Source organism: Mustela lutreola, chromosome 7, assembly GCF_030435805.1.
Source record: "Mustela lutreola isolate mMusLut2 chromosome 7, mMusLut2.pri, whole genome shotgun sequence".
Lineage (NCBI taxonomy): Eukaryota > Metazoa > Chordata > Mammalia > Carnivora > Mustelidae > Mustela > Mustela lutreola.
Genome location: NC_081296.1, coordinates 109416376 through 109440429, shown reverse-complemented (window position 1 = coordinate 109440429; position 24054 = coordinate 109416376). Strand labels below are relative to the sequence as shown.

General features: G+C 44.1%; 1 protein-coding gene, 1 long non-coding RNA gene and 1 pseudogene across 2 annotated transcripts in view; 2 read left to right on the top strand and 1 right to left on the bottom strand.

Moving 5' to 3' along the window:
• The window catches only part of ATG14 (autophagy related 14), a 37316-nt gene extending 18787 nt beyond the window's left edge, over positions 1 to 18529 (top strand). The window contains exons 5-10 of the mRNA XM_059182166.1: positions 1148 to 1385; positions 4049 to 4278; positions 6007 to 6124; positions 7729 to 7819; positions 7898 to 7983; positions 15571 to 18529. Coding sequence (XP_059038149.1) covers positions 1148 to 1385; positions 4049 to 4278; positions 6007 to 6124; positions 7729 to 7819; positions 7898 to 7983; positions 15571 to 15877 — 1070 coding nt within the window. The 3' untranslated portion in view covers positions 15878 to 18529. The remainder of the gene's footprint in view (positions 1 to 1147; positions 1386 to 4048; positions 4279 to 6006; positions 6125 to 7728; positions 7820 to 7897; positions 7984 to 15570) is intronic.
• LOC131837312 (U2 spliceosomal RNA) lies at positions 9612 to 9729 on the top strand (annotated as a pseudogene).
• On the bottom strand, positions 15210 to 19809 carry LOC131836602 (uncharacterized). Its single transcript, XR_009355688.1, has 2 exons — positions 19443 to 19809; positions 15210 to 15969 (listed from the first exon to the last, which is right to left on the bottom strand). It is a non-coding gene; the product is annotated as an uncharacterized LOC131836602 (long non-coding RNA).
• Between the last annotated feature and the right edge of the window lie 4245 nt (positions 19810 to 24054).

Sequence of the window (24054 nt, the reverse complement as noted above, 5' to 3'; positions counted from 1 at the left end):
CACAGAATATTGGCTTTTTCTCTCCATTAGTGAGTCTCATGTACATTTCAATCTGTATTATTCTTACATTGTATTAGTGTACCACATCCTTCATCATAAATGGTTGTCAGATTTTAGGAGAGTCCTCTTAGAAACCCTGTATCCTTAGACGTATCCCATATCTCAGCAAATAGTATTTCTTAAAAATTTTTGCTGTTAAAAATACCACATATATTCAGAAAAGGTCATATATTATAAATTGTAGAACCTGAGGAGTATTTCTCCAGAATCTTTTGGTGTTATGTGTCATGATACAGAATAATACAGATATGTTATATGGTATAGATAAGGAAGTTGGATTGTATGAACTTTAAGGTTGAGTCGATCGGTGTTATAAAGTTACTTATCCAGACAAGCAACAGTAGATGACAGAAATAGCATGAGTGTTTTTATGTTTAGGGAGAGATGGCATGGAGAGAAGGACAAATAAAACTCTTGAGTGCTGAGTCTGCACAAGTGCAGATTAGGTGACTGGTGATCTCCTGCCACCTGGGAAGGGTCATGATATCAAGTTGGAAACTGTTCTTACAAAATCTGACCACCATGACCGGGGGCCTTGGCCAGACATTCATTTGAGCACTTGTAAAGAGCTCAGTAGCGATCATGAAAATGAGTGAGCTTGCTGGAAGATAAGCGTGATGGAACCAGTGACTTAAACATTAGAACATCCACACTGAGCAAGACTGGTAAAGAGAATGCACAAGTGAGGGGAAATAAAATTGCGGGAAACCTTAGGCCTGCAGCGAAGTGCCTAATAGATAGCCAGATAGCCAGTAAGTTTTTCAAACTGGATTAGATACCTTTTCTGCCCGCCATGGTTATTCTTCAGTGCTTACCGTAAGTCAGGTAAACTTGATAGTTGTTGAGTGATTCTTTGAAATGATGACTACAGATGGAGACCCAGAGCCCTTTCATTGGTGGGCCCCTTTGATTCATTTGTTTACATAAGCTGAACTCCCAGTTTTCACTTAGTGAACATTATGTAGTTAACCTGATGGAGGTTTTGCTTTTGGTTTAAGCCACAGGAAGATGCTTACCCTTGGGAGGTGGGTTCTGTAGTCTCCAGGAGCTATTTATAGAGTTAATTGTTGGGTGTGATTTATTTCAGATTCTGAAGGCCTTCTCAAAACCAAGGAAAAGAACCAGAAGCTCTACACTCGGGCACAGCGGCACCAGGAGAAAAAGGAGAAGATTCAGAGGCACAATCGCAGACTTGGTGACCTAGTAGAAAAAAAAACCATTGACTTAAGAAGTCATTATGAGCGTCTGGCAAAACTTCGGCGATCTCATATATTAGAGCTCACCTCTGTCATTTTTCCAATCGAGGAAGTAAAGACTAGTGTGAGGTACAGTGAGTCTTTCGACTCTAGGAATAGATCAAGTTTCAGAGCAAGTATATTTCAAATATGGCAGCACCTCATTTATTGGGTTCATTCTGGGGTCATTGGCTTTCCTGGTAATGAAACTAAAGTCTTATCTGCTTCAGCAAACAGTACACGCTGCATGAAATTGGGGAGGCTGCCAAGGTGGAGGGTGGTGGCCCTCAGAGAAGTGGGGCCCTCACTTGTTGACTGACCTATTGACTTAGCCTTTTCCTGGTAACTAGCTGCTGGCAAGCAGTGAAGACCATGAGTTTAGTCTTAGGCTCTAGTGCGTGGCTACCCTCAGGAGTCATTGGATGGACAAGACCATGGTTCCCCACCTGCATGTTCATCAGAGTCACTCAGGAACTTTAAAAAAATAGAGGTTCCAGAGGACACATCATCCGGTCCCCAGCCTATCTCGTAATATCTTTTTTTTTTTTTTAAACTTCCCAAGATGATAATTGATGTTTGAAAACTGTTATGGAGGAGTTCATTTGCTTTCTCACTAACCATCAGGTTGTTCCAGTTGAGGATTTTCCTGTCTCTTTTGGTTGCCCTCACTGCCCAGCACCCTTCCCCGGCTGGTCCGTGGACTATGACTCGTGAGGACCATTACTCTGTCTGCTCCCTCTACTTCACTGTGTCTTTTCGGCCTCTGCCCGAGTTAACTTCCTAAAAGCCTAGAGGTCTCATTGTTCTTCTGGCTTGAAACCCTGCTCTCTACCAAGTAATTTTTAATTAGTAATAATAGTAATTAGTAATTAGTAAGCAAATATAAAAATAAAAAGGCAGATTCAAAATAGAGCAGAATAGGAAGTTCAGAAATAGACTCTAAGGTAGCCTTTTGGGTCAGTGGGGAGAACAGGCGACCAGGCCTTTGGGGAGGAAAAAGCTCATAAAACAGAAACATTATGATAAGTTAGAATCTTTTTTTTTTAAGTTGTTTATTTTTTCAGTAATCTCTACACCCATAGGGCTCTTCACCCCAAGAGTCAAGAGTCGTGTGTTCTTCCAGCTGAGCTGGCCGGGCAGCCCCAGTGCTAAATTAGATTCTGATGGACTAAGGTATCAGTGTTAAAACAGTAAACAAAGACACGGTCTTAAGACACTGTCTCAGATCGGAGGAGACCAGGGAGACCAGCAGCTGAGTGCGAACTTGCAGAAGAGAAAACACGGAGAAAAACTTTCTCTTCTCTGTGCTGTTAAATCTTTTATAGCAGTATATGATACTATATGCTGGTACTTTTTTAAAGCCCATAGTTCTGAAGTTACTTCTGTAAAAAGGTTTCTTGTCCATTCACATTTCTCAAAACTTGTTACATGGAAAAAGGAAGAAGCAGAAGTGTCGCCCAGAACTGGCCGTAGTGCCCTGCCCCCCTTCCCTGTGACTGCCGGGGCCCTCGCCCCACAGGCATGGGGTGGCTGGAGGAGAAAGAATTGAGAACAGGACCTCAGCTTAATGCAGCGCAGACACCCTCCCCAGTTTGCCCCTTTCTCACCTACTTTTCCTACACTGACACCGACCCAACGGCAGGGATCGTCTTGTCTCTGCGCCACCACTGAGCACACACTGTCCCCCGCGCACACACACACCTGCCCCCCACCCCTGATGGGGCGTGCTGACTTCTCGCGCCTTCCCACTCGCCTGGCCCTCAGTTCAGAGCGCCATCCACACTGTCACAAGTATTTCTGTGTGAATAGTAACACTGCATTTCCCTTTTTCATGGTGCAGACATTTGCACTGATGCCCCAGAAGCCATTGTGGGTCAAAACTGCTGCCTTGACAGATGTCTGAGCAGTGACGCCAACTGTGTCACCTGTTGTTGTATTATTCTACCGTGTACTTGCATTTTCTGAGAGAAAGGCATTTCATGTCAAGGACGCTCTTGATGAAGCAGTGGAAATTATATTTTTATTTAAATTTTACTGTCTTGATCCTTGTGTACACATCGTTTTAGTAGACCACACGATGAAACGGGAAGTGGGCAGAAGCTCCTTTGCTCTGTTCTGAAGGGCCGAAGCCAGCTTATCAAAAAGCACTCGAGTGAGTTGCAGGCGGGACGAGCTGCTGTGTGCATAGGACACAGCTTTTACTTGAAAGAACTACTGCAAGACTTGAGTGTGAAAGAGATTTTCAGAAGTCTTGACCAGTGCTGTTTTGCTTTGTGTTTCAGTGGTTAAAAGACAAAGCCACTCTTCACTACTTTTCTTGTTTTGAAAAGTACAGCAGTTTTTTTGGTTTTGTTTTCATAAAAATATACTGTGTTAACATAATAGGTTTATTATTTCCAAATGAATGAATCATTTAAAATTTTCTCAGATTTCTAATACAGGCAAATATCAATAATCTGCCCATCACAAAAGCTCTTTGGGGTTCTCCAAAAATTGCAAGTGTGTAAGCATGAGACCAAATAGTTCGAGAACCTGATAGTGAGGCGGCAGGTGCCACCCTCTCACATCAGTGCGGCCTTCTGTGCCACAGCGGTTTCAGCTTCATCTCTGACAGAGTTACTCACCTCTGTATATTCCAGTTAAACTCCTGTCCTCGCGTGTGCATCTTTCAGTGTTCTGCTGGTCAGGTGGGTAACTTGGATGCTCTTTGAAACCCATTCCCATGAAATCTGTGTGTGTGTTCTGATTTTCAGAGATCCTGCAGATGTGTCCTCAGAGAGCGACAGTGCCATGACCTCCAGCACCGTGAGCAAGCTTGCCGAAGCCCGGAGGACGACTTACCTCTCGGGAAGATGGGTCTGTGACGATCACAACGGGGACACCAGCATTAGCATCACAGGGCCTTGGATTAGCCTTCCCAACAACGGGGACTACTCTGCCTACTACAGTTGGGTGGAAGAGAAGAAAACCACGCAGGGGCCTGGTGAGAATCAGAATAGTCTTTGAAAACTTAGAAGTACATAAGTTTTTTAATTGAGGTAAAATTTACGTAACGAGACGAACAGCTGTAAAGCGAACCATCCCGCGGCACAACATTTGCCGTGTTGTGTGTTGGTATCCGGAGCGCTGGCATCACCTCAGACAGGAGCTCCGGGGCCCGTAGCTGTCATGCCCCTGTCCCCTCTGCTCCCTGCCCTGGGCAGCCCCTGCAGATGAGATCAACTTATGATGGTTCAGCTTACAATTTTTTGATTTTATGATGATGCAAAAGCGATACATGTTCAGTAGAGTTCACGCTTTGAATTTTGAATTTGGATCGTTTCCTGGGCCGGTGCTGTGCATGTGTACTCTCAGGGTGCTAAGCCCCCGAGGCCCCCAGGCAGCTCTGCGGCTGTGAGGGTCCACAGCCGGTAGAGACACCGATAATGTTTCATGTTTCACTTTCAGTACAGCATGCAGTGCATTGCGTGAGATATCCAGCATGTTCTTATAAGTAAATGACTTTGCCCAGGCTGACGTCCCTGTTCTGGGCCTGGGTCAGGCAGGCCAGGTGAAGCTATGGTGGTAGTTATTTAGGTGCCTTAAATGCATTTTCAGCTTAGGATATTTCCAATTTACAATGGGTTTATCAGGACATAACCCCATCCTAAGTCAAGGAAGATCCATTATTTTGTTTTCTGTAGGTCTAGAGGTATCTATTTTGGATATTTCCTAGAATTGGGATCAGATAATGTGTGACCTTTTGTGTCTGGCTTTTCTTTTTTTCTCTTTTTTTTAAAGAGTTTATTTATTTATTTAACAGATCACAAGTAGGCAGAGAGGCAGGCAGAGAGAGAGGAGGAAGCAGGCTCTCTGCTGAGCAGAGGACCCGATGCGGGGCTCGATTCCAGGACCCTGAGATCATGACCTGAGCCGAAGGCAGAGGCTTTAGCCCACTGAGCCACCCAGGCACCCTGTGTCTGGCTTTTCTTAAATAGCATAGTGTTTTCAAGGTTCATCCATTTTGTGGCATGAATTAGCATCTCATTCTTTTTATGACTAGGTCATACTCCATTGTATGTAATGTGGATATTCCACGTTATATCCATTTTTAGGTATTTCACTTTTGGGGGGCTGCTACTGCTTTATTTATATAAAAGACCTCACTAATTAGTATATTTATCCAGTAGAGTCATTTTTGTAGTATCTTTGTAAAGAGCTTGTTTTTAGCAGCCCAAAACGGAGATAGAAATTGCCCAATAGAAAAACCCTTTAAAACTCTGGTAGCTTTCTTTGGTGGAGAAAAGATTGTTCATTTAGTTATTTAGCAAATACATAGTGTGTGCTTTCTGTCACGCATGGTGCCAGGTGCTGGTGAGATAAAGTGATGTCATCAAGACAGGTGTAGCCTAGGTGAGGCCTTTCTGAGGAGGTGACATTTAAGTTGGGCATTTACTGTTCTAATAAATAATACATTATCAGGTCCAAGCAGTTCAGACTTCAATTTCATTTATGTTGGGTCTGTCTGGGCTCATTTGCTTGGGTTACATTCCACACTGCAAAAATCAGAAGTGACGAAACGTTAATGTGCGGCCAGGAACGTGTTATTAGTCTATTAGGAGCAAAACAGAACCATCAACAATGTAATGATAAAATTACAGATCATAAAATCTAGGTTCCCTGGTATTTTTTGTCGAAATTAAAGCTGTGTGTGGTTGTTTCTCTGCCTCAGACATGGAGCACAGTAACCCCGCTTACACAATCAGCGCCGCCTTGTGCTACGCGACTCAGCTGCTCAACATCTTGTCTCATATACTTGACATAAATCTTCCTAAAAAGCTGTGCAACAGGCAAGTAATCGAAGGTGATGAAGTCCTCTTTATCACAGATCTCGTTTTCCTATTAGTACTTACTCTAATTAAACCAAAAATAGGAATTTAAGTATTATTAAGCCAGAAAAACGACTGGGAAATGTTGAGATTAATTTCCAAAGCCTACTGTGCAAGTTTGTTTCATTATCTTAAAATTGCACATGAAGTCTTCGAGAAGACCACTGAGAATTCTCCCACTTGTGAAAGTAATTGAAGGAAAAACTAGGATCTTCAGAGGGTACGCTCCTGTGTAAGAACTGGGTAAATCATAACACCTGAATATAAAATAAAAAACAAGTGCCTTAGAATTCAAAAAAAATGTAAGGATGCCTGGCTGGCTCAGTTGGGGGAGTATGTGACTCTTGATCTCTGGGTTGTGAGTTTGAGCCCCACGTTGGGTGTAGAGATTACTTAAAAATGAATTTTTTTTTTCTTTTTAAGATTTATTTGAGAGAGAGCTTGCGCATCCAGGGGCCGGGGGTGGGGCAGGCAGAGGGAGAGGAAGAGAGTCCTTTCAACAGACTCTGCCCTGCGTGGGGAACCTGACACAGGGCTCGGTCTCATAACCCTGAGATCATGACCCAAGCTGAAACCAAGAGTCATATCCTTAACTGACTGGGTCATCCAGGCTCCCCAGAATAAAATCTTTAAAAAAAAAAAAAATGTAAACATTTACAGCATACTCAGTTCTAAGTTCTGCTCAGCCCTTTCTACCACTGCTGAGTCATCCTTACATTTCAAGCCAAATAAATATGTATTATCATCTCTCTTCCCTTTTAAACACAAAAGTTGCCAGGGTGTTTTACATCTTGCTTTTTGAGTGTTTAACAAATATTTGAGCCCTTTTCTGGGCACTGAGAGGGTACAGTGGTGATGAAAACCTAATCCTTGCCCTCTTGGCCCTTCATTCTAACAGAGGGACAGATAATCAGTGAGCGGTGTGTCCGCTGGTCATGAAGCCCGTGGAGGACACAAAAGCAGAGTGGAGGAGAGGGGGACGGGGAGGCAGGGGCTTGCAGTATGTGAGTGGGCCCGTGTGCAATCACCTGTGACCCTGAGGGAAGGAAAGATGGGAGCAGACCACGTGGGTCCATTGGCACCAAGAGAAAGCCCTGGGGAGAGCGAGGACAGTGAGGAAGGTGGGGGTAAAAACTGGGTGGGCCTCGTGGGGCCATTGTGAGCCTCCAGCTGTCATTCTGCACAGAGCGGACAGTTAGCAGAGGTTTCTCGGTGTAGTGTGCCACGATCTCACCAGTCCCCTAATTCTGTTCACAGAATAGTCTTGTACATTTGTCATTTCATTAGTGTGCAGGTATTTGTGTTGAGTAACTTTTCAGAAGTGGAATTGCTGGTCAGAGGGAATATGCATTCGTGATTTTTATAGATGTGGTGGAATCGCTCGTCATGAGGGCAGCAGTTCATTCTTAGAAAGTCTCTGTTGAGTCTAACTTATAAAGAAGCAAAGGATGTGGGGTATGTTTTATACTCAACTGTGGTGTAAAATACACTCTTCCAAATAGACATTTTACCATAGAATTTCCTCGGAAAGATACAATTTTACAAACTGTATGTTTGTTTTCCAGTGAATTTTGTGGGGAAAATCTCAGTAGACAGAAATTTACTCGAGCAGTGAAGAAACTGAATGCAAATATTCTTTACCTGTGCTTTTCTCAGGTATGGAAAATATGCTGTGAGCTCATTTTTAATGTGTTACTTGGTTGAAAATGTTAATCAGTTTTTTGCTTTTTCTAGCATGTAAACTTAGATCAGTTACAACCACTGCATACTCTCAGGAACCTAATGTACCTGGTCAGTCCGAGCTCTGAACACCTGGGCAGGTAAGAATGCTTCTTGCTTTTTTCTAAGTGGTAGTGCTGTGAGTACTTCAAAGCTTAGTGGTTGTGTGTGTCGGCAGAGCCCAGGGGCCTGGTCCTCACCCCGAGTCTCCACAAAGCACAAAAATAATGTGGTCCTGTACAGAAGGGCAGAGCAGCTAGTCAAGTTTGAGCCTTTATGGTCCTTACATAATCATTTCTTGGAAAATTAATATCAGACATTTTTAACACCTAAAATGAAATAGAAGACCCCAGATGTTCCCGGAGGGGGGCGCCTCGTGCCACACTTGAAGACCAGAAGCTATTTCTTGGACTCCATGTCCCTTTCTTCTGAGCACTCTGTAGTGTCTGTCCCTTTTCCTGTGCCTTTCCTTTCATGCCTCCTGCCACCGTAATAGTTCTTCCCAGGCATCTTTTTGTCTTTCTGGCCACCATCAGCTGGAGATAAAGGGTATTAGAAGTTTCAGGGGTGAACTAGTTTAAAATCCATTAGGTTAAGAACGAGAGTCAGTAACAAAAAAAACCAACTAGGGCTGGTCTGTGGGATCCTTCTAGGCCCTCAGCCCAACGTAGAGGAAGCTTTTTTTTTTAGAACCATTCAGGTAACCCCTCTTGAGTACATACCCTTTTTCCATGCTCTTAACAGTCTGTCCCTACATTTCTGAGATAGGACTTCGTTAATGTATTTGCACTTTTGAAAGAGGCTAAAGAAAAGGCAGGGATGTTCTTCTGGGGAGTCCCCTTCCCATCGTTCATTTGCCTTTACAGCTGGAACCAAGGTTCGGGGGGGTCTTTCCTCCGGCCAGGGTGCTTGGCTTCCTCCCCATGGCAGGGAACTTTCCATGGGAATCTGCCCTTAGCCACTGGCTTGTGTTTTCTGCACCCCCCCCACCCCCACCTAAAACAGTAACTTACCTGGGACTTAGAACCCTGTGGAAAAAGCTGTGCACTCTCTCTGGGGAACTGCACACACACATCTAGAATTCTGTGCCGTTTTATAGGGAGTTCATGCTCCTTGCTTCAAATTGCATTCATTAGTTGACAAAGCACAAGAACCTGTTAGAAATCCACCCCAGTTTTTAGTGGTTGATTTTTGTGGGTTTGTTTGCCATCCTCTTTGTACTTTATTTCAGAGTTCAACATTAGGAAGAGTTCAGCATTAGGAATTTTTTTTAAAAGATTTTATTTATTTGACAGAGAGATCACAAGTAGGCAGAGAGGCAGGGGGGTGGGGGAACTGGCTCCCCGCTGAGCAGAGCCTGATGCTGGGCTCGATCTCAGGACCCTGAGATCATGACCCAAGCTGAAGGTAGAGGCTCAGCCCACTGAGCCACGCAGGTGCCCCTAAACATTAGGAAATTAATCCTTAATAATAAGAGCTAATGTTTATTGAGCCAATATTTCATAGGTGTGCTGATTATTCTTATTTTACAGAAGGGGCTGGCTGATAACTGAAGCTTAGCGTAATCAAGTAATTCGTTCTCATGATCACAGAGGCATTCAGAGTAATAGAGCCAGTCCCAGCCCGCATCTGACTCCACAAAGTGGTAGATGCTCGTGCTTTTAACCAGTACACACTACTTAATCACATGAACAGATTTTTAAAAAATAATAATAATAAGATCAACCTGATCGCTTCTCGGTCTTTTGGCTAAGATCAAGTGTAGTATCTGTTCTTATCAGTTTAATAAGATCAACCTGATAGATGCCAGAACAGCAGTGAATAAAATTCAGTAACTGTGAATAATTAAAGAAAATTAGTTCCAAATTAAAAAATTATTAAGAATATCTGCCTTAAGCCTACAGAAAAGACTATTTCAGTGACATGTTCCTTATGTGGATGTTTAATAAAGGCATTCCTCTACAGTGAGGACAAGAGGAGGTCTGTTGTCGCTGCTATGTTCACTTCATTCTGGAGGCCTAGGCGAAGCCGAACAGTTTTACAAAGAAGTAAGGTCTGTTTATGCCGGGAAGAAAGAAACTAGGTTGGCGTTGTTGCAAATGGTTGAACTGGCCATCCGGGAGAGCTTGCTTGCTTATGTGCTGACGGCTAGTCAGATAACAGAATGAGGAAAGGCTCCCCTTTACTGTAGCAACACCAACTATACATTACGTAGGAATAATCTTTACAAAACATGTGCAAACCATAGAAAATAGGAAACTTGAAAAAAATGGTTCAACATCTATTTCTTGAATTTCTGCTAGGCAGCGCATGAGGTGTGGGCCTGGATGAAAGAAAGCCTGAGGCAGGGAACACCCTCAGGATTTTCTTGGAGAGAAAGGCTGAGTAGTATAAAAATGCTCCTTCTCCCCAAAAGGAAACCTGATCAGAATTTCAACAGATATTTCACGGAACTTTGACAAGCTAATTCTGAAGTTGAGCTAGAAGCACAGGCTGCAAGGAAATTTTGGAAAAGAATAGTAAAGGATGGGCTTGGCCCCTTTTAAAACATAGCGTAAAGGTGATTAAACCAGGTGCTGTTAGCATGCAGGTAGGTGGAGCAACTAGACACAGAGAAGAGAGTCCAGAGACCGGCCCTGTCCCTGCAGGGAGGGGACCACGACAAGGCCCGGCATGTTGAACCAGATAATAATAGATCGATAGCAGCGGGCCAGTGAGTATTCATACAGGGACAAAGCTGGACTCATACTACTTTCCGCATGTAAAAATAAATTCCAGATGATAGAAAATACCTTATTTTATTTAAAAAAAAAAAAAAAAACCTATAAAATAGCGAGGAGAAAAGACAGTGTTTTATAATCACAGGGTGGGGAGGGAATTCCCATGCAAGCCACAAAACCCCCAAACCATGAAGGAAAAGAGTTACATAGTTTACTGTGTAAAAACTCTAAATGCCTCTGGAAAAAACCAGATACCAGAAAGTTAAAAGATAAGCAACAGTATGTTTTGCAGCCTGTATATCAGACAATGGATTAAAAATCTAGACCACTTAAAATTTCAAATCTGTAAAAGAAAGGCAGACCTAATAGAAAAATAGCCAAAGGATTAATCCAGGCAGTTCACACAAAAGAAATGCAAGTAATCAGTATCCAAATGAAAAAAGTCTTCAGCCTCAGTGAAGAATAAAGAAGTGCAATTCAAAACAGCTTTCCAGTTTTTTACCCATCAGTTAGGCAAAAATGGAAAGGATGGATGATACCCAGTATTGGTGGTTGTCCTTAAAAAAAAAAAAAAAAAAAAAGGCTCTCTCCTACTAGGGGTGGATTTCTTTGGAGGGTCTGAAGTTTTCTCTGGGCTTGCCCTTGAGTCAGCTCTCCAGTTAGGGTAGGGGTCTGTGTGATGATTGTGAAGTGTACATGCTCAGTCGGGCTCATTACATCCACGTTGGTCGTCCGTGAGCCGGGAGTCCAGGAGCTAGAGCTTCAGAAGTCCCCTTCCAGACCTGCCTCAGTCAGAGTCAAGGCTATAGAAAGACTGATATTGGAGCCTGGGTGGGACTTCCTGTTTCCATGGAGACCAGCTGAAGTGAGGATCCCATCCAGAATCCAACATAAATCTTATTCAAAATAAATTCAGACTTGCAAAAATAGTCAAAATTGCAAAAAATAAAGTAGTACAAAGACATATATATCTTTACCCAGACTCACCTTGTTACTGTTTTGCCTTATCATTTGTATAATCTCCATAAAGACATACATACACACATTTTTTTTCCTGAACCCTGTGAGGGTAAGTTACATACATGTATCATGGCTCTTGACCCCTAAATACTTATATCTGTATTTCCTAAAAATAAGGGTATTTTCCTTTTAAGCAACATCAGCAAATTTCACATTGATACAGTAGTTTAATCCACTGCCCATCTGCACGTTTTGTCTGGACCAGATTAATGTCCTGTATAGCACTTTCACCTCCATATATGATCCAACCTAGAGTCTGGTGCTGGATTTAGTTGCTATGTTTCTTGAACCTCTTAAATCTGTAACGTTTCCATGGCCTACTTTGTCTTTTACGACATTAACACTTTTCCCTTCATATTACTAGAACTTTCTTTCTGAATTTGGTATTTCTTCGTAGTGAGATTCCAAGAATCCAAGCATTCGAGGTAGAATACTGCCTGGGCCAGGAGTGTTTCCTGGACACTCGGGGCCACAGTGACCATCTGTCCCTCATTGGTGATGTTAATTTGATCACCCAGTCACGATGCTTTCCACCTTCTCCACTGTCTAATTCCTAGATTTTTTTTCCTTCCTTGCAACTAAGCAGCAGTCTGTGCGGAGACACTTTGAGACCATGCAGTTATTGTGCTCATCAGAATTTCCCCCTGGGTTTAATACTGGTTGATTTTTCTTATCGGATTCAGTCTTTACTGTGATGTTGCCTACATTAATATCGTTATCATCCAGACTGTGTAGTTTACAAAGAGCTCATTCTTGTTGTTGTATATCTGTCCAGTAATATTTTTGAAATATTTTGCAAAAGAGAGTTTTAAAACCAAAAAGGTCATTTTGTTACCTTAATCAATAAGAATAATGCCCTGCAGCATCTTGAGAAAATTAGTAATTTTTATTCCCTGGTGACATTAAGTATAAAAGATTTCATTGTCTTGCTAATTTTGTGTGATGTGTCTGACTCAGCATATGCTGGTCAACAAAAATTGCTGCACCTGGCCACTTTGGGGATCATCCAGTGGTTTTTCAGTTGAAATACTTCGTTGAGTGTCTGCTGCATGTCACCAGACTTTGCCCTGTGGGATTCCAGCAGAGAACTGGAGTCCCAAGTGACTTCCCACGGAGCTCTGCCTGGAGGGAGTATCACCCCCCACCCAATATCACTCCTGTCTGTCTCCTGGGAAAACTTTTGAGAGGGGGTCTGGGGACAGTGGCAGTCCTGTGCCATGTAGGTAAGGCAACATGGAAGAGAAACAGAAAACAGGCTATGCCTCCCAGCTTATGCCTCCCAGCTAGCAGGGAGGCAGGCTTCATGTGGCGCTAGGGGCTGAGGCCCTTGGACAACAAAGCTCAAAGAACGGAATGAGCAGGCGCTGTGTTTAGGGAAAGAGGGAACCTAGCTGAGGTGCTATGCTGTGAACATTTGTGCGTAGGTGACGCCGGAAGGGAAGAGGTGGCTGCCGCTGGCTGCAAGCAGACGCTGCAGAGAGGACCTGAGCTGGGACACGTGCAGAGCATTGAGGGGGGACTTACTGGGTGATACCAGGCAGGAGCGTGAAGGCGGCAGCCCAGCTGCCTTGTTTTAAGAAGGGTCGCCTGGCTCCGATAACCTGAGATGAGCCGGAGAGGTTAGCCCTCACGTGGAGAGCTCTGGCACGCCATGAAGCTAGGAGGAAGGAGAGGCATCTTCGGAAGAAAATCTTTGGAGTAGACCTGTTTACCAAGGGGTGGGGGGAGGGGAAGAGAGAAAAGAGAGGAATTGTAAGGAGAGCTTTTTTTTTTTTTTTATTTTTTTTTTTTTTTATTTTTTTTTTTTTTTATTTTTTATAAACATATATTTTTTATATACATATATTTTTATCCCCAGGTCTGTGAATCACCAGGTTTACACACTTCACAGCACTCACCAAATCACATACCCTCCCCAATGTCCATAATCCCACCCCCTTCTCCCCAACCCCCTCCCCCCGGCAACCCTCAGTTTGTTTTGTGAGATTAAGAGTCACTTATGGTTTGTCTCCCTCCCAATCCCATCTTGTTTCATTTATTCTTCTACCCACTTAAGCCTCCATGTTGCATCACCACTTCCTCATATCAGGGAGATCATATGATAGTTGTCTTTCTCTGCTTGACTTATTTCGCTAAGCATGATACGCTCTAGTTCCATCCATGTTGTTGCAAATGGCAAGATTTCATTTCTTTTGATGGCTGCATAGTATTCCATTGTGTATATATACCACATCTTCTTGATCCATTCATCTGTTGATGGACATCTAGGTTCTTTCCATAGTTTGGCTATTGTGGACATTGCTGCTATAAACATTCGGGTGCATGTGTCCCTTTGGATCACTACATTTGTATCTTTAGGGTAAATACCCAATAGTGCAATTGCTGGGTCATAGGGCAGTTCTATTTTCAACATTTTGAGGAACCTCCATGCTGTTTTCCAGAGTGGCTGCACCAGCTTGCATTCCCACCAACAGTGTAGGAGGGTTCCCCTTTCTGTAAGGAGAGCTTTTTAAGGAGACAGGAAAGGGATACTCAGATAAGATGCCAGTTGTTGGTTTGTTTGGAAAAGCTGCAGGGGGTCAAGGGGAGAGGTTCTTGGTTCTTAATGCCTTCAGCCCTTGCAAAGTAAGGACTTCTGGGCTAGATAGGACTTGGGAACCCCTGGTCAGAGGGGCTTTTTGATATGTAAATTGCTTGAGGGAGACCAAGGGGAGACCCCATGGTACATCTTCCAATTTAAGGTAAAGCCCTAAAAACAGTGCCTGGGACAGAAATGTTCGCTGTTAACTATTGCTGGTACAGCCAGGATGCAAGGTTGTCTTGGAGGAACAAAGGCTGCTTGACCCAGGAGAAAGTGAGCTGGAAGGTGCAGGCCTGGTGAGGTACACTGGAGGCCAGTGCTAGGCTTTTGTCATTGTTAAGGCCATAAAGAATTTTAGACAGACTAAAATGGCAAGCTCTACCCATTCTAGGATATCTCATTTTATTTTTGCTAACCCCTATCATTTCCCCCAAAGTCATTATCAGAGGCGTGTGTCCTTATCGTGGGGGCAATGGTGGAGAGAAAGGGGCTGCTGGAAGGCCTTGGCTCCAGGAAAATCCTGGGAGAAGAGCAGGGTCTGTGGGAGGACTGCCTACCCGGAGCGAGTGTAGCTGGGCTCTCCAGAGGCAGGGGCGGACAGGCACTTGGAAGGGGGCGGGGGAGGAGCAGCAGCGGGCCTGGGTGGGGTCTGCTGACGCCGACCCACAGCGGTCATCAGCAGCTGTCCCAGAGGGTGAGGCCTGAGAAGGGTTATTAGATTTGGAGAGGATGATGTCATCAGGGACCTTTGGGGAATAGTTTTCTCCTAAAGTACAGTGCAGAAATATGCATTATTCCAGATGACTATATTCTTAATAGTTATAGCTCATTCTGTTATAAATGCGCCCCTAGAAAACTGTGATCATGTCTGAAAATGTGTGCAGAGCCTGCTGTTGGCAGCAGTCCGAGGAAGCACTGCTAACACGCATACAGCTGGGCCACTTAGCTCTTTTGAGTCCTAAGAACGTAGAAATGAGGAGTTTCCATAAGGCAGAGAACAGCTGTACTTTTTTTTTTCTATACCATTTATTACTTGTGCCACCAAGTGATACAGCAGTGTATACAGCAAGTGACGGTTGTTGGTGGGACTGTCCCCCCGAGATGCGTGGATCCTGCAGTTGTTCAGAGAGGAAGTCGTTCCTGGGACCAGGACGGCTGGTCTCTGTGCATCCCGGAGCTCCACCAGTCAAGCCGGGGGACCGAGGAACAGTGTGGGCGCGTGGTGGTGTGCATTCCTCCCAGGGCAGTTATCTGGGTCAATATCTGCCGTTACAGACCACCAGGGGGTACAGTGCAGGCTCTGGACCTCCTCGGTCCCGGCAGGCCTGGGTCACTGTTGTCACAATGCTGCTTGTGTGCTCGTGCAGGTCGGGACCCTTTGAAGTGCGAGCTGACCTGGAGGAGTCCATGGAGTTCGTGGACCCCAGCGCTGCTGGGGAATCAGACGAGAGCGGCGACGAGCGCGTCAGTGATGAGGAGACAGACCTGGGCACGGACTGGGAGAACCTGCCGAGCCCCCGCTTCTGTGATATCCCTTCCCAGCCCGTGGAGGGCTCCCAGAGCCAGAGCAGTCAGGTGTCCCCGCCCATCGCGAGCAGCAGTGCGGGCGGGATGATCTCGTCCGCCGCCGCCTCGGTGACCTCCTGGTTTAAGGCTTACACTGGACACCGCTAGTGCGCACCGGCCGAAGTGCGCCAGGTTTGTGTCAAGAAAGTTGTTCTTCCGCTACACTCGAGTAAACTTTGTGTGTTCCGTTAAGATAGTGCCTGGAACAAAAAGAGGTTAAACTGTTGGTTTTTTTTTAAAGCAGGGAGGACAAGCATTTCTATGTATCAAATGGCCGATGGGGTGACCCACATGCTTATGCTAGAATAGCTAGCTAGGTCAGGGGTCCCTCTGCCCAGACCCGTGTTGGTGGAAGACGAGCGTGTGTGTGCTGGTCTGCTGAAGCAGAAAATTCACCTGGGCTCCCTTTGGTCATGGGCCACTGGGCCTGCAGAGGCAGGCTGACACTTTGGTCCTTGTGATGCCGAGACTGTTCCTGAACACTTTATGTTTTAGAAGTTGAATCACAAGCCAGTGATTCTTGATGATTAGGACTTGAAAGATAAAAACTGTTTCATATGAGTTTGTGCTTATGCCATCATTTTTTGTATGGAGCACCAGCAGGCAATTTGAAATACTTGATTTCTTTAGAATATGGTCATGTTTGTTTTTTAGGTCAAGGATGTTGGTTTTGTTTGGGAGGGGCTTATGGGGAGGGGGTAGTAGAAAGTTATTTCACTCATGCTGCTGCTGTCATAGCTTGTCAGACATTCCTGTTTTTCTTTCTCCCACACGCCAAAGAAATGAAGGTCTTTATTTTTGGACCCACATCCATGAACAGAAGAAATCCCAGCTGCAAGTATGGCTGGAGGTTTAAAAACTATATTCTTATATTCTGAAAGGAATTAAATTCATTCTCACCTAGGTTATTGAATTCTACCATCTATACTATGTGCATTTTGAAATTGAACTTATTTTTTTGAGTGAAAAGTCATTAAGGTGGTTCCCTTATGTAAGCTAAATGCCTGCCTGGGCTCAGGTTAAAAGCCACTTAACTAAATGGCCTCTGGTCATTCTTCTGGTGTCCGCCGTTTTTTTCTAAGGGATTCAGTAGGTGGCGGGTTTTCCCAGGGAAAACCATCCTGCTTGCTTGCTTAGAGGTCTTTGTTGCTCTAGGGACACTCCCTTCACTCAGAAATGCAGAGCGAATCACAGCTGATCCTACTCTTCTCTGACAGAATTTTCCCTCACCAAGAGATCATTTTCAGCCAATGTGTCGTCGTGTCATTCTCTTAGTGACAATCTCACAAGAAAACTGTAGAGAGGCATTATGTACAAATGTGTAAGTAGTTTTTTATTTTTAATAATTGCAAAAACTCCTATGTAACAACTACAAAAAGAAATCCTATGGAAAAATTTCTAACAGGCATTATTACCGTATCTTGTTAGTGTGATGAGCATGACCGTACCTCAGATAAATCATTCAGAGACCTACCCTACCCTAGCTTCTTTTCTTCCTGTAATTATTATAGTTGATACTTTGCCTCCGAATCCGAGGTGCTATATAGCTTTTGCTATTGGTATATTTAACGTTTGGTAGAGTTGCAGAAGAAGGGTGTTTATTCCTATCCAGGAGTTCCAAGTTCCCGGACTCTATGAATTTTCCACTCAGGGAGGTAACAGGCTTTGCTCCATGTGGGTTCTTAGTAGCTGGTGTCAGTACTCAGCTTCGTGACGGCTGAGCTAGCGTAGTACCACCCAGGTCGGAAGTTCGTAGGGAATGGGTACGTAGACTTGAACAAATACCAAATGAACTTAAAATCCCATGAGGTTAGGGTTGTCTAGGCACTTCAAATCCTCAAGAAGAGTTTAGTTTCAAGCTGAGAGAATACGGAAGACAGATTTGGGGCTTGGGGATAGAGATTGACTTATAAAAGATGCACAGTTATCATGGTTTTTCTCCCGTAGGCCGCTTAAGAAACCATGAGTGTGAGATTACAGTAAAGAATAGAAACCAGAGATCACAACTCCTGTCTAAAGAGTAAGTCAACAAAACTTAAAGGACACAGGAAGTAGGGATTGATAGAGTATATTTTGTTGTTTTTTTATATCAACTAGAGGCACTTTATTTAGGGTTAAATGATCAAACCCTTTAGTGGTTTGGAACACCAACATACTGGCTTACACTGCTGAGATATTTTGGTTTTCATTATTTTGCACTGGATCCACTCTGTAAATATTCTTAAATACACATTTCAACCACTGTTTTTTCCTACTCTCTTTGCTGCTCATTAAAATCTTTCATGTAGGTGCCAGAACCATATGTAAACAGCTTTTTAAAAAACTGAAGCTGGTATTTTTTTTTTAAACAAAAGCCATAGAACTTGGGTCATGTTTTCCATATAAAATGATTTTGTTGAAACAAGGTAATACTAATAAAAACCTACAGGCACCAAATAGACTGCTTAAAATGGTCGATTAAAGACTTCTTTTTTGGGATGGACTATAGGAGAAGTTTTGCACATCTGTAAATTAAAGGGAAAAACTGTATGTTAACATTGGGTATATGGACAGGATTCACTTAAGGATTCATGTATCAATAATTTGGGAAAGAACATTCAGGGCCATGCTGTTTTTAAAAGAACCACAGTGTCTGAGAATCTCCTTGTGGTGTAATGTTGCAGGAATTTCCCATTACTCTGCGACTTCCAAACCAGTTTGAGTCATAACAAATGTTTTCTAAACTTTTATTGTATTATTGCAATAAATCTTTTAACAGTACTTTACTAATATGTGTGTCTTTTTCAAGCTCTGATTACTCATTTCTATTGATACACCGAGGGTAGCAAAAATGAAATTTAACTCTGGAATAATTTATACAAATTGTAGGGTAATTTTTTTTTTTTAAAGATTTTATTTATTTGACAGAGATCACAAGTAGACGGAGAGGCAGGCAGAGAGAGAGGAGGAAGCAGGCTCCCCGCTGAGCAGAGAGCCCAGTGCGGGACTCGATCCCAGGACCCTGGGATCATGACCTGAGCCAAAGGCAGCGGCTTAACCCACTGAGCTACCCAGGCGCCCTGTAGGGTAATTTTTTAAGAATTTTTTTGCTAGGTAAGGAAAAAGGTCTGGTAATCCCCAAAATTATAGTTTATGGTGGATTAACAATAATGGTCTATCTCTGGTAAGCTGAGAACTAATTGCTTTACAGTGACTCCGTGTCTTAAAGACAGCTCCGTGAGGAGGTTGCCTTTGGAATCTGCCCAGACTTTTCAGGACAAGAGAGAAAGTGAAGTATCGGAGGTTAGAGGGGATCTGTTCATTTGAGAGGAGAACCAAGTAGTTTGGAGAATCACCCCCTCCAATCTGCCCTCTACCCCTTTCAGGTTATAGAGTGGGGCCACCTGCAGGCAGACAGGGATACCAGGAGTAATTACGGCGGAACTGTTGCCTGCAGTCCAGCAGTAAGAGGAACCAAGGCTAGCAAACAGAAGGGTTCCCAAATAGGGCATGTGCTTCAGGGCTACTGCCCTTCTAGCTCCTCCTACCTACCTTCTACTGCCCTTCTACACTTAAAAACACGCTCCTGTCTAGTGCATACCCCAGAGTTACGTCATGACTGATGCAGGAAACAGGGTGAACCAAATGGGAAGCATGAACAATAGCTCTGTCCTTAGTGGTCATTAAAGCTTACATCAGCGAAATGGAGCGGGCCTTAGGGAAGTCCTCTAAACTTCAGCTGTGAAATGCTCAATGAGAGAAAGCCACCAACAGCACACTCCGAGGATCTGGGGAAAAAATACCCTGGGGAAAAAAAAAGAGCAAATAATCCTAAAATTTGTATGGACCACAAAAGACCCTGAATAGCCAAAGCAGTCTTGAGAAAGAAAAACAAAGCTGAAGGTATCATAAACCCCAGACTTGAAGATAGACTACAGTGCTGTAGTACTTAAAACATGATGGTACTGGCACCAAAACAGATCAGTGGAACAGAATAAAGAGACCAGAAATAGACCCACCTGTATATGGTCAATTGATCTATGTTATTAAGCAGGCAAGAACATAATGTGGAAAAGATAGTTTCTATGGGAAAACTGGACATACACAGGAAAACTCAAAATGGAGTTAAGACCTAAATGCAAGACGAAACCATAAAACTCAAAGAACACATACACAGTATGGGATTTGGGGACTACGCCAAAATAAAAAGCTTTTGAATAACAAAGGAAACTATGAACAAACATAACGGTAACCTATTGAATTGGAGAAGACATTAACAAATGATAAATTATTTTGGTTAGTATCCAAAATAAACTTTATACAACTCAACACCAAAAACAAACAAACAAACAAACAAAAAAGACAATCCAAGTCCCAACCTGAATAGATATTTTTTCTAAAGAAGACAGGGAAAGGACTGCTTGGCTGGTTCAGGCATTGGAGCATGTAACTCTTGATCTCTGGGTTGTGAGTTTCCCACACTGGGTGTAGAGCTTACTTAAAATCTTCAGACAGATGACCAACAGATACATGAAAAAACCCTCAACATGACTCATCTCAGGGAAATGCAAATTAAAACCACAATGAGATATCACCTCAACACCAATCATAATGGCCAACATAAAAAAGACAAGAAATAAGTGCTGGTGACGATGTGGAGAAAAGGAAACCCTCAGGCACTGTTGGGTGGAAATGTAAATTGGTAGCACCACTGTGGAAAACAGTATGGAGGTTCCTCAAAAAGTAAAAATAGAATTACCATATGATCCAGTAATTCCACTACTGGGTATTTACCCAAAGAAAATGAAAACACTAGTTTCAAGAAGATAGAGGTACCCTGTGTTTATGGCAGTGTTGTTTACTATAGCCAACATATGGAAGCAATTCAGATGTCCACTAACTGATGAACAGAGAAGATATGGTCTGTATACACAATGGAGTATTCCTCAGCCATAAAAAAGAACAAGATCTTGCCTTTTGTGACAACATGGATGGACCTAGAAGGTATTACATTAAATGAAATCAGACAAATACCATGATTTCACTTATATGTGGGATCTGGAAAAAATGAACACACAGAAATGGTGGTTGACAGAGAGGTAGAGGGGATGGATGAGACAGATGACGGTGATGAGATACAGACTTACCAGTCAGTAAGTCACAGGGGCACCTGGCTGACTGAATCTGTAGAGCATACAACTCACTCAGGGTCGTGAGTTCAAGCCCCACACTGGGCATAGAGCTTACTTAAAATGCAGTCACAGAAACGGAAGATACTGCAACAGCACTGTATGTGACAGATGGTAAGTAGACTTACCTGTGGTGAGCCCTGAGTAAGGTATACAATTGCTGAATCACTACGTTGCACACCTGAAACTAATAAAACATTGTCAGCTACACTCCAATAAACATTTTTTAAAAGATGGAATTATAAATGAGTCTCTGTGTATATGTGTATTTTAAAAATGCAAGAGTTTGGACACCCCTGAATCAGAATCAGCACCATTCAGTGGAAATAATGGAATTTGCATGTGACTAAATTTTATTAGTCTCATTAAAAAGGTAGGTAAAAATTTTTATATTTTATTCAAAATACCCCAAAATATTATTTCAACATGTAATCAATGTGAAAAAAGATGGAGAGCCAGAGAAGAGGGGATCTGCAAAAGGTCACACTGGTATTCTTGCCCTGAGCCACAAATATACTGGAGAAGACTTGCCCCTATACCTATACCCTTAGAATAAGTCCTCCTTGAATTCGCTCATTTTGGGTGTGCCCCTCTCCCCTCTCCGTTTCCTCTTAAGACCCTCTGCAGAGCACAGACCAGAACAAATTGAGGGGCCTTAAGCCAAGACTACTGGCCCCGTGAAAGAGGGAATGGGAAAGGTCCTAGCTGTGTCCTGGGGCAGTGTCATTACCACCTCTACTTAAGGGGGAGTGAGCCGGGGCTGAAATGCAAGAGCTGTCCTTGGCAGGCTCCGTGCCCTGCAGGAAAACCCTGCCCGGCTGCCTCCAGAGGCTTGCTGAGGATGACCAGACTGAAAGCCAAGAGCGGAGTCCCAGGATGGGGAAGACTGGTGGGCCAGGCCTGGCTTCACCCCTACTCCCACTGGACTGCAAACTGTTGAGCAAATGGGACATCTCACCTCCTACCAGACGAGGACTGACACAAATACAAACTTGCTCTCCACATTTTACTGAGTGGTAACTTTCTGAAGAACTGCATCATACTCTTCATACTACTTAACAGACACCTGAAGATGCCAGTTCATAGATCAACTGTTCAGGGGTGGTGGGCAGAAAGGAAGTCATTTAAGCAGCACAGGTGATACTGCCCTGATGAGCTGGGAGATGGGCTGTGCCATTCCTCAAGTCAGTTTCTGCTGAGCTCAGCCTCCGCAAGAACCTCCTCTCTCAAGCCCTACACATTTCCCACCACCATGCAGGGCCTAGATCATTCTCTACTGGGTGATGGACTCAAAGGATTTCCAAGAGTAATTCAGCCATATGCCATCTCCCCCCCTAAATGCCAACCTTAGAACTTAATTCCTGCTGTGTTTCATTGTTCCAAAGAGAATCTGAAACAGATTGTCCCCAAACCAACTTGTCCTGAGGCCTTTCTCTGCTCACTAAAGCATGAACAGGAGGGCCTTTGAGGGGGGCTCATTTTGATTTTTAGAGGAGCATCACCTCTCACCAGGCTCGTTGCATTTTAAGAGACGGTCACCTCTCTGTTCATGACTCCCCAGCTACCAACACTAGTGGCTCTGCTCCTCTAAGAGAACACCAAAGTCAAATGAGCCACCCAGAATAGGGGTGCTGCCTGACTGGTTTTGCTTAGGCATAAATACACTGGAAGTCACCCAAGGGAGCACGAACACAAGGATGTTTGCTCTTCCCATGAGGTTGTGCAACCAGCAGCTACGGCCACAAACTCCGGAACAGCATGACCGTCAATAGAAGGGATTGCACATTTCCCACAGAGGCACTTTTACCAACTCACAAAGATTGCAACACTAGCTCGTTTGAACCCAGAGGGAAAACAGGGATAGAAAAGATCAGCTTCTCCAAATGCCAGGCAATGTGCACAGGAGACCAAGCATTTCAATGGTACCTAACAGGGAGAATCTTACTAGTGCCGTCCGCCGTATACAGCCAGAAGTTTGGCGCAGACGGGCTTCATTCTGGTTTTGAGGTAGGCTCTTTCTGTGGGACAAAGGAGAGGATAAATTGCCAGTCTGCTAAGAATGAAGGCAGTGAAAGGTGTGGAAGATGCCTGGGAATACCCATGTAATAAAGAGTCTCCAAGGCTAGTCCAGACAGGTAGGAAGAGACGCCCTTACAAGTCCGAGTTAGAAGGGATAGTTGAACAGAGCCCAGAAACAGAGCTCCGAGATCATGCATAACCATCAGCCCACAGCCTTCTGCAGCCACAAGGCCCAAAGCAGCCTGTGGTCAGGAGAGCCACCGGCAACAGAGGCCAGATCATATCAAATGCAGGACAGTTACCCAGCAGACTCGGGGCTGCTGTGCGAACGTCCCTAACCAAGAAGGCCCCCATGGGACCAGCTATAATCCTCTCCACTTCGGCATTCTCATACTTCAGATGGAAAATTACAGCATCACTCAGGGCCATCAGAACTCGCCAGCACCCGTTACAGTGAGACGGTCACCAGCAGCACGTACCATGTGTGAGGCACGGAGAGGATGGCGGGACGGAGCTACTCGCTCTGAACCTAGAGTAGTCAGGGAGCAAGATCGACCCGCAAGATGGGACAGTGGCAGCCGATGTCAGATGGCAGCTCAGTGAGGTGGGTGGGGTAGGGCAGGGCACTCCCAGAAGAGGTGCCCCTGAACACAGAGCTAACAATATGCTCAGGCGGGGTACGTGGTCAGTTTGGAAGGATCCTTTCACATGGCCATTTTAATGCGAGTCATTTTGATAAGGCCTGAAAACAAATTTTTTACCTTTGCCCCTTTCCCATTTCCAATTCCTCCCTGCCTTGGATATCTGATGTCATCCGCTGAGTAGGGGACAAAGCCAAACTGTCCCAGAGACAGGGGCAGAGGGCTCTCTGACTTCCAGACTTCTCTGATTTTTTTCTAATGGTAGGACAGGAAAACTAGGCCAGGCACATCAAAGCCTCTGAACAAAAGCCGAAAGGTGGAAGTCTTCTTTGGGTCCCCAGGGCAGGGAGGAGGCTAGAGTCCTGGTGTCCATATTGTTCCTTCCTTTCTTGCAAGTCTATGATTCTACAGCAGTGCAGGAAAGCAGGGAGTGCTGCAAGGCTGACTGTTTTCAGAA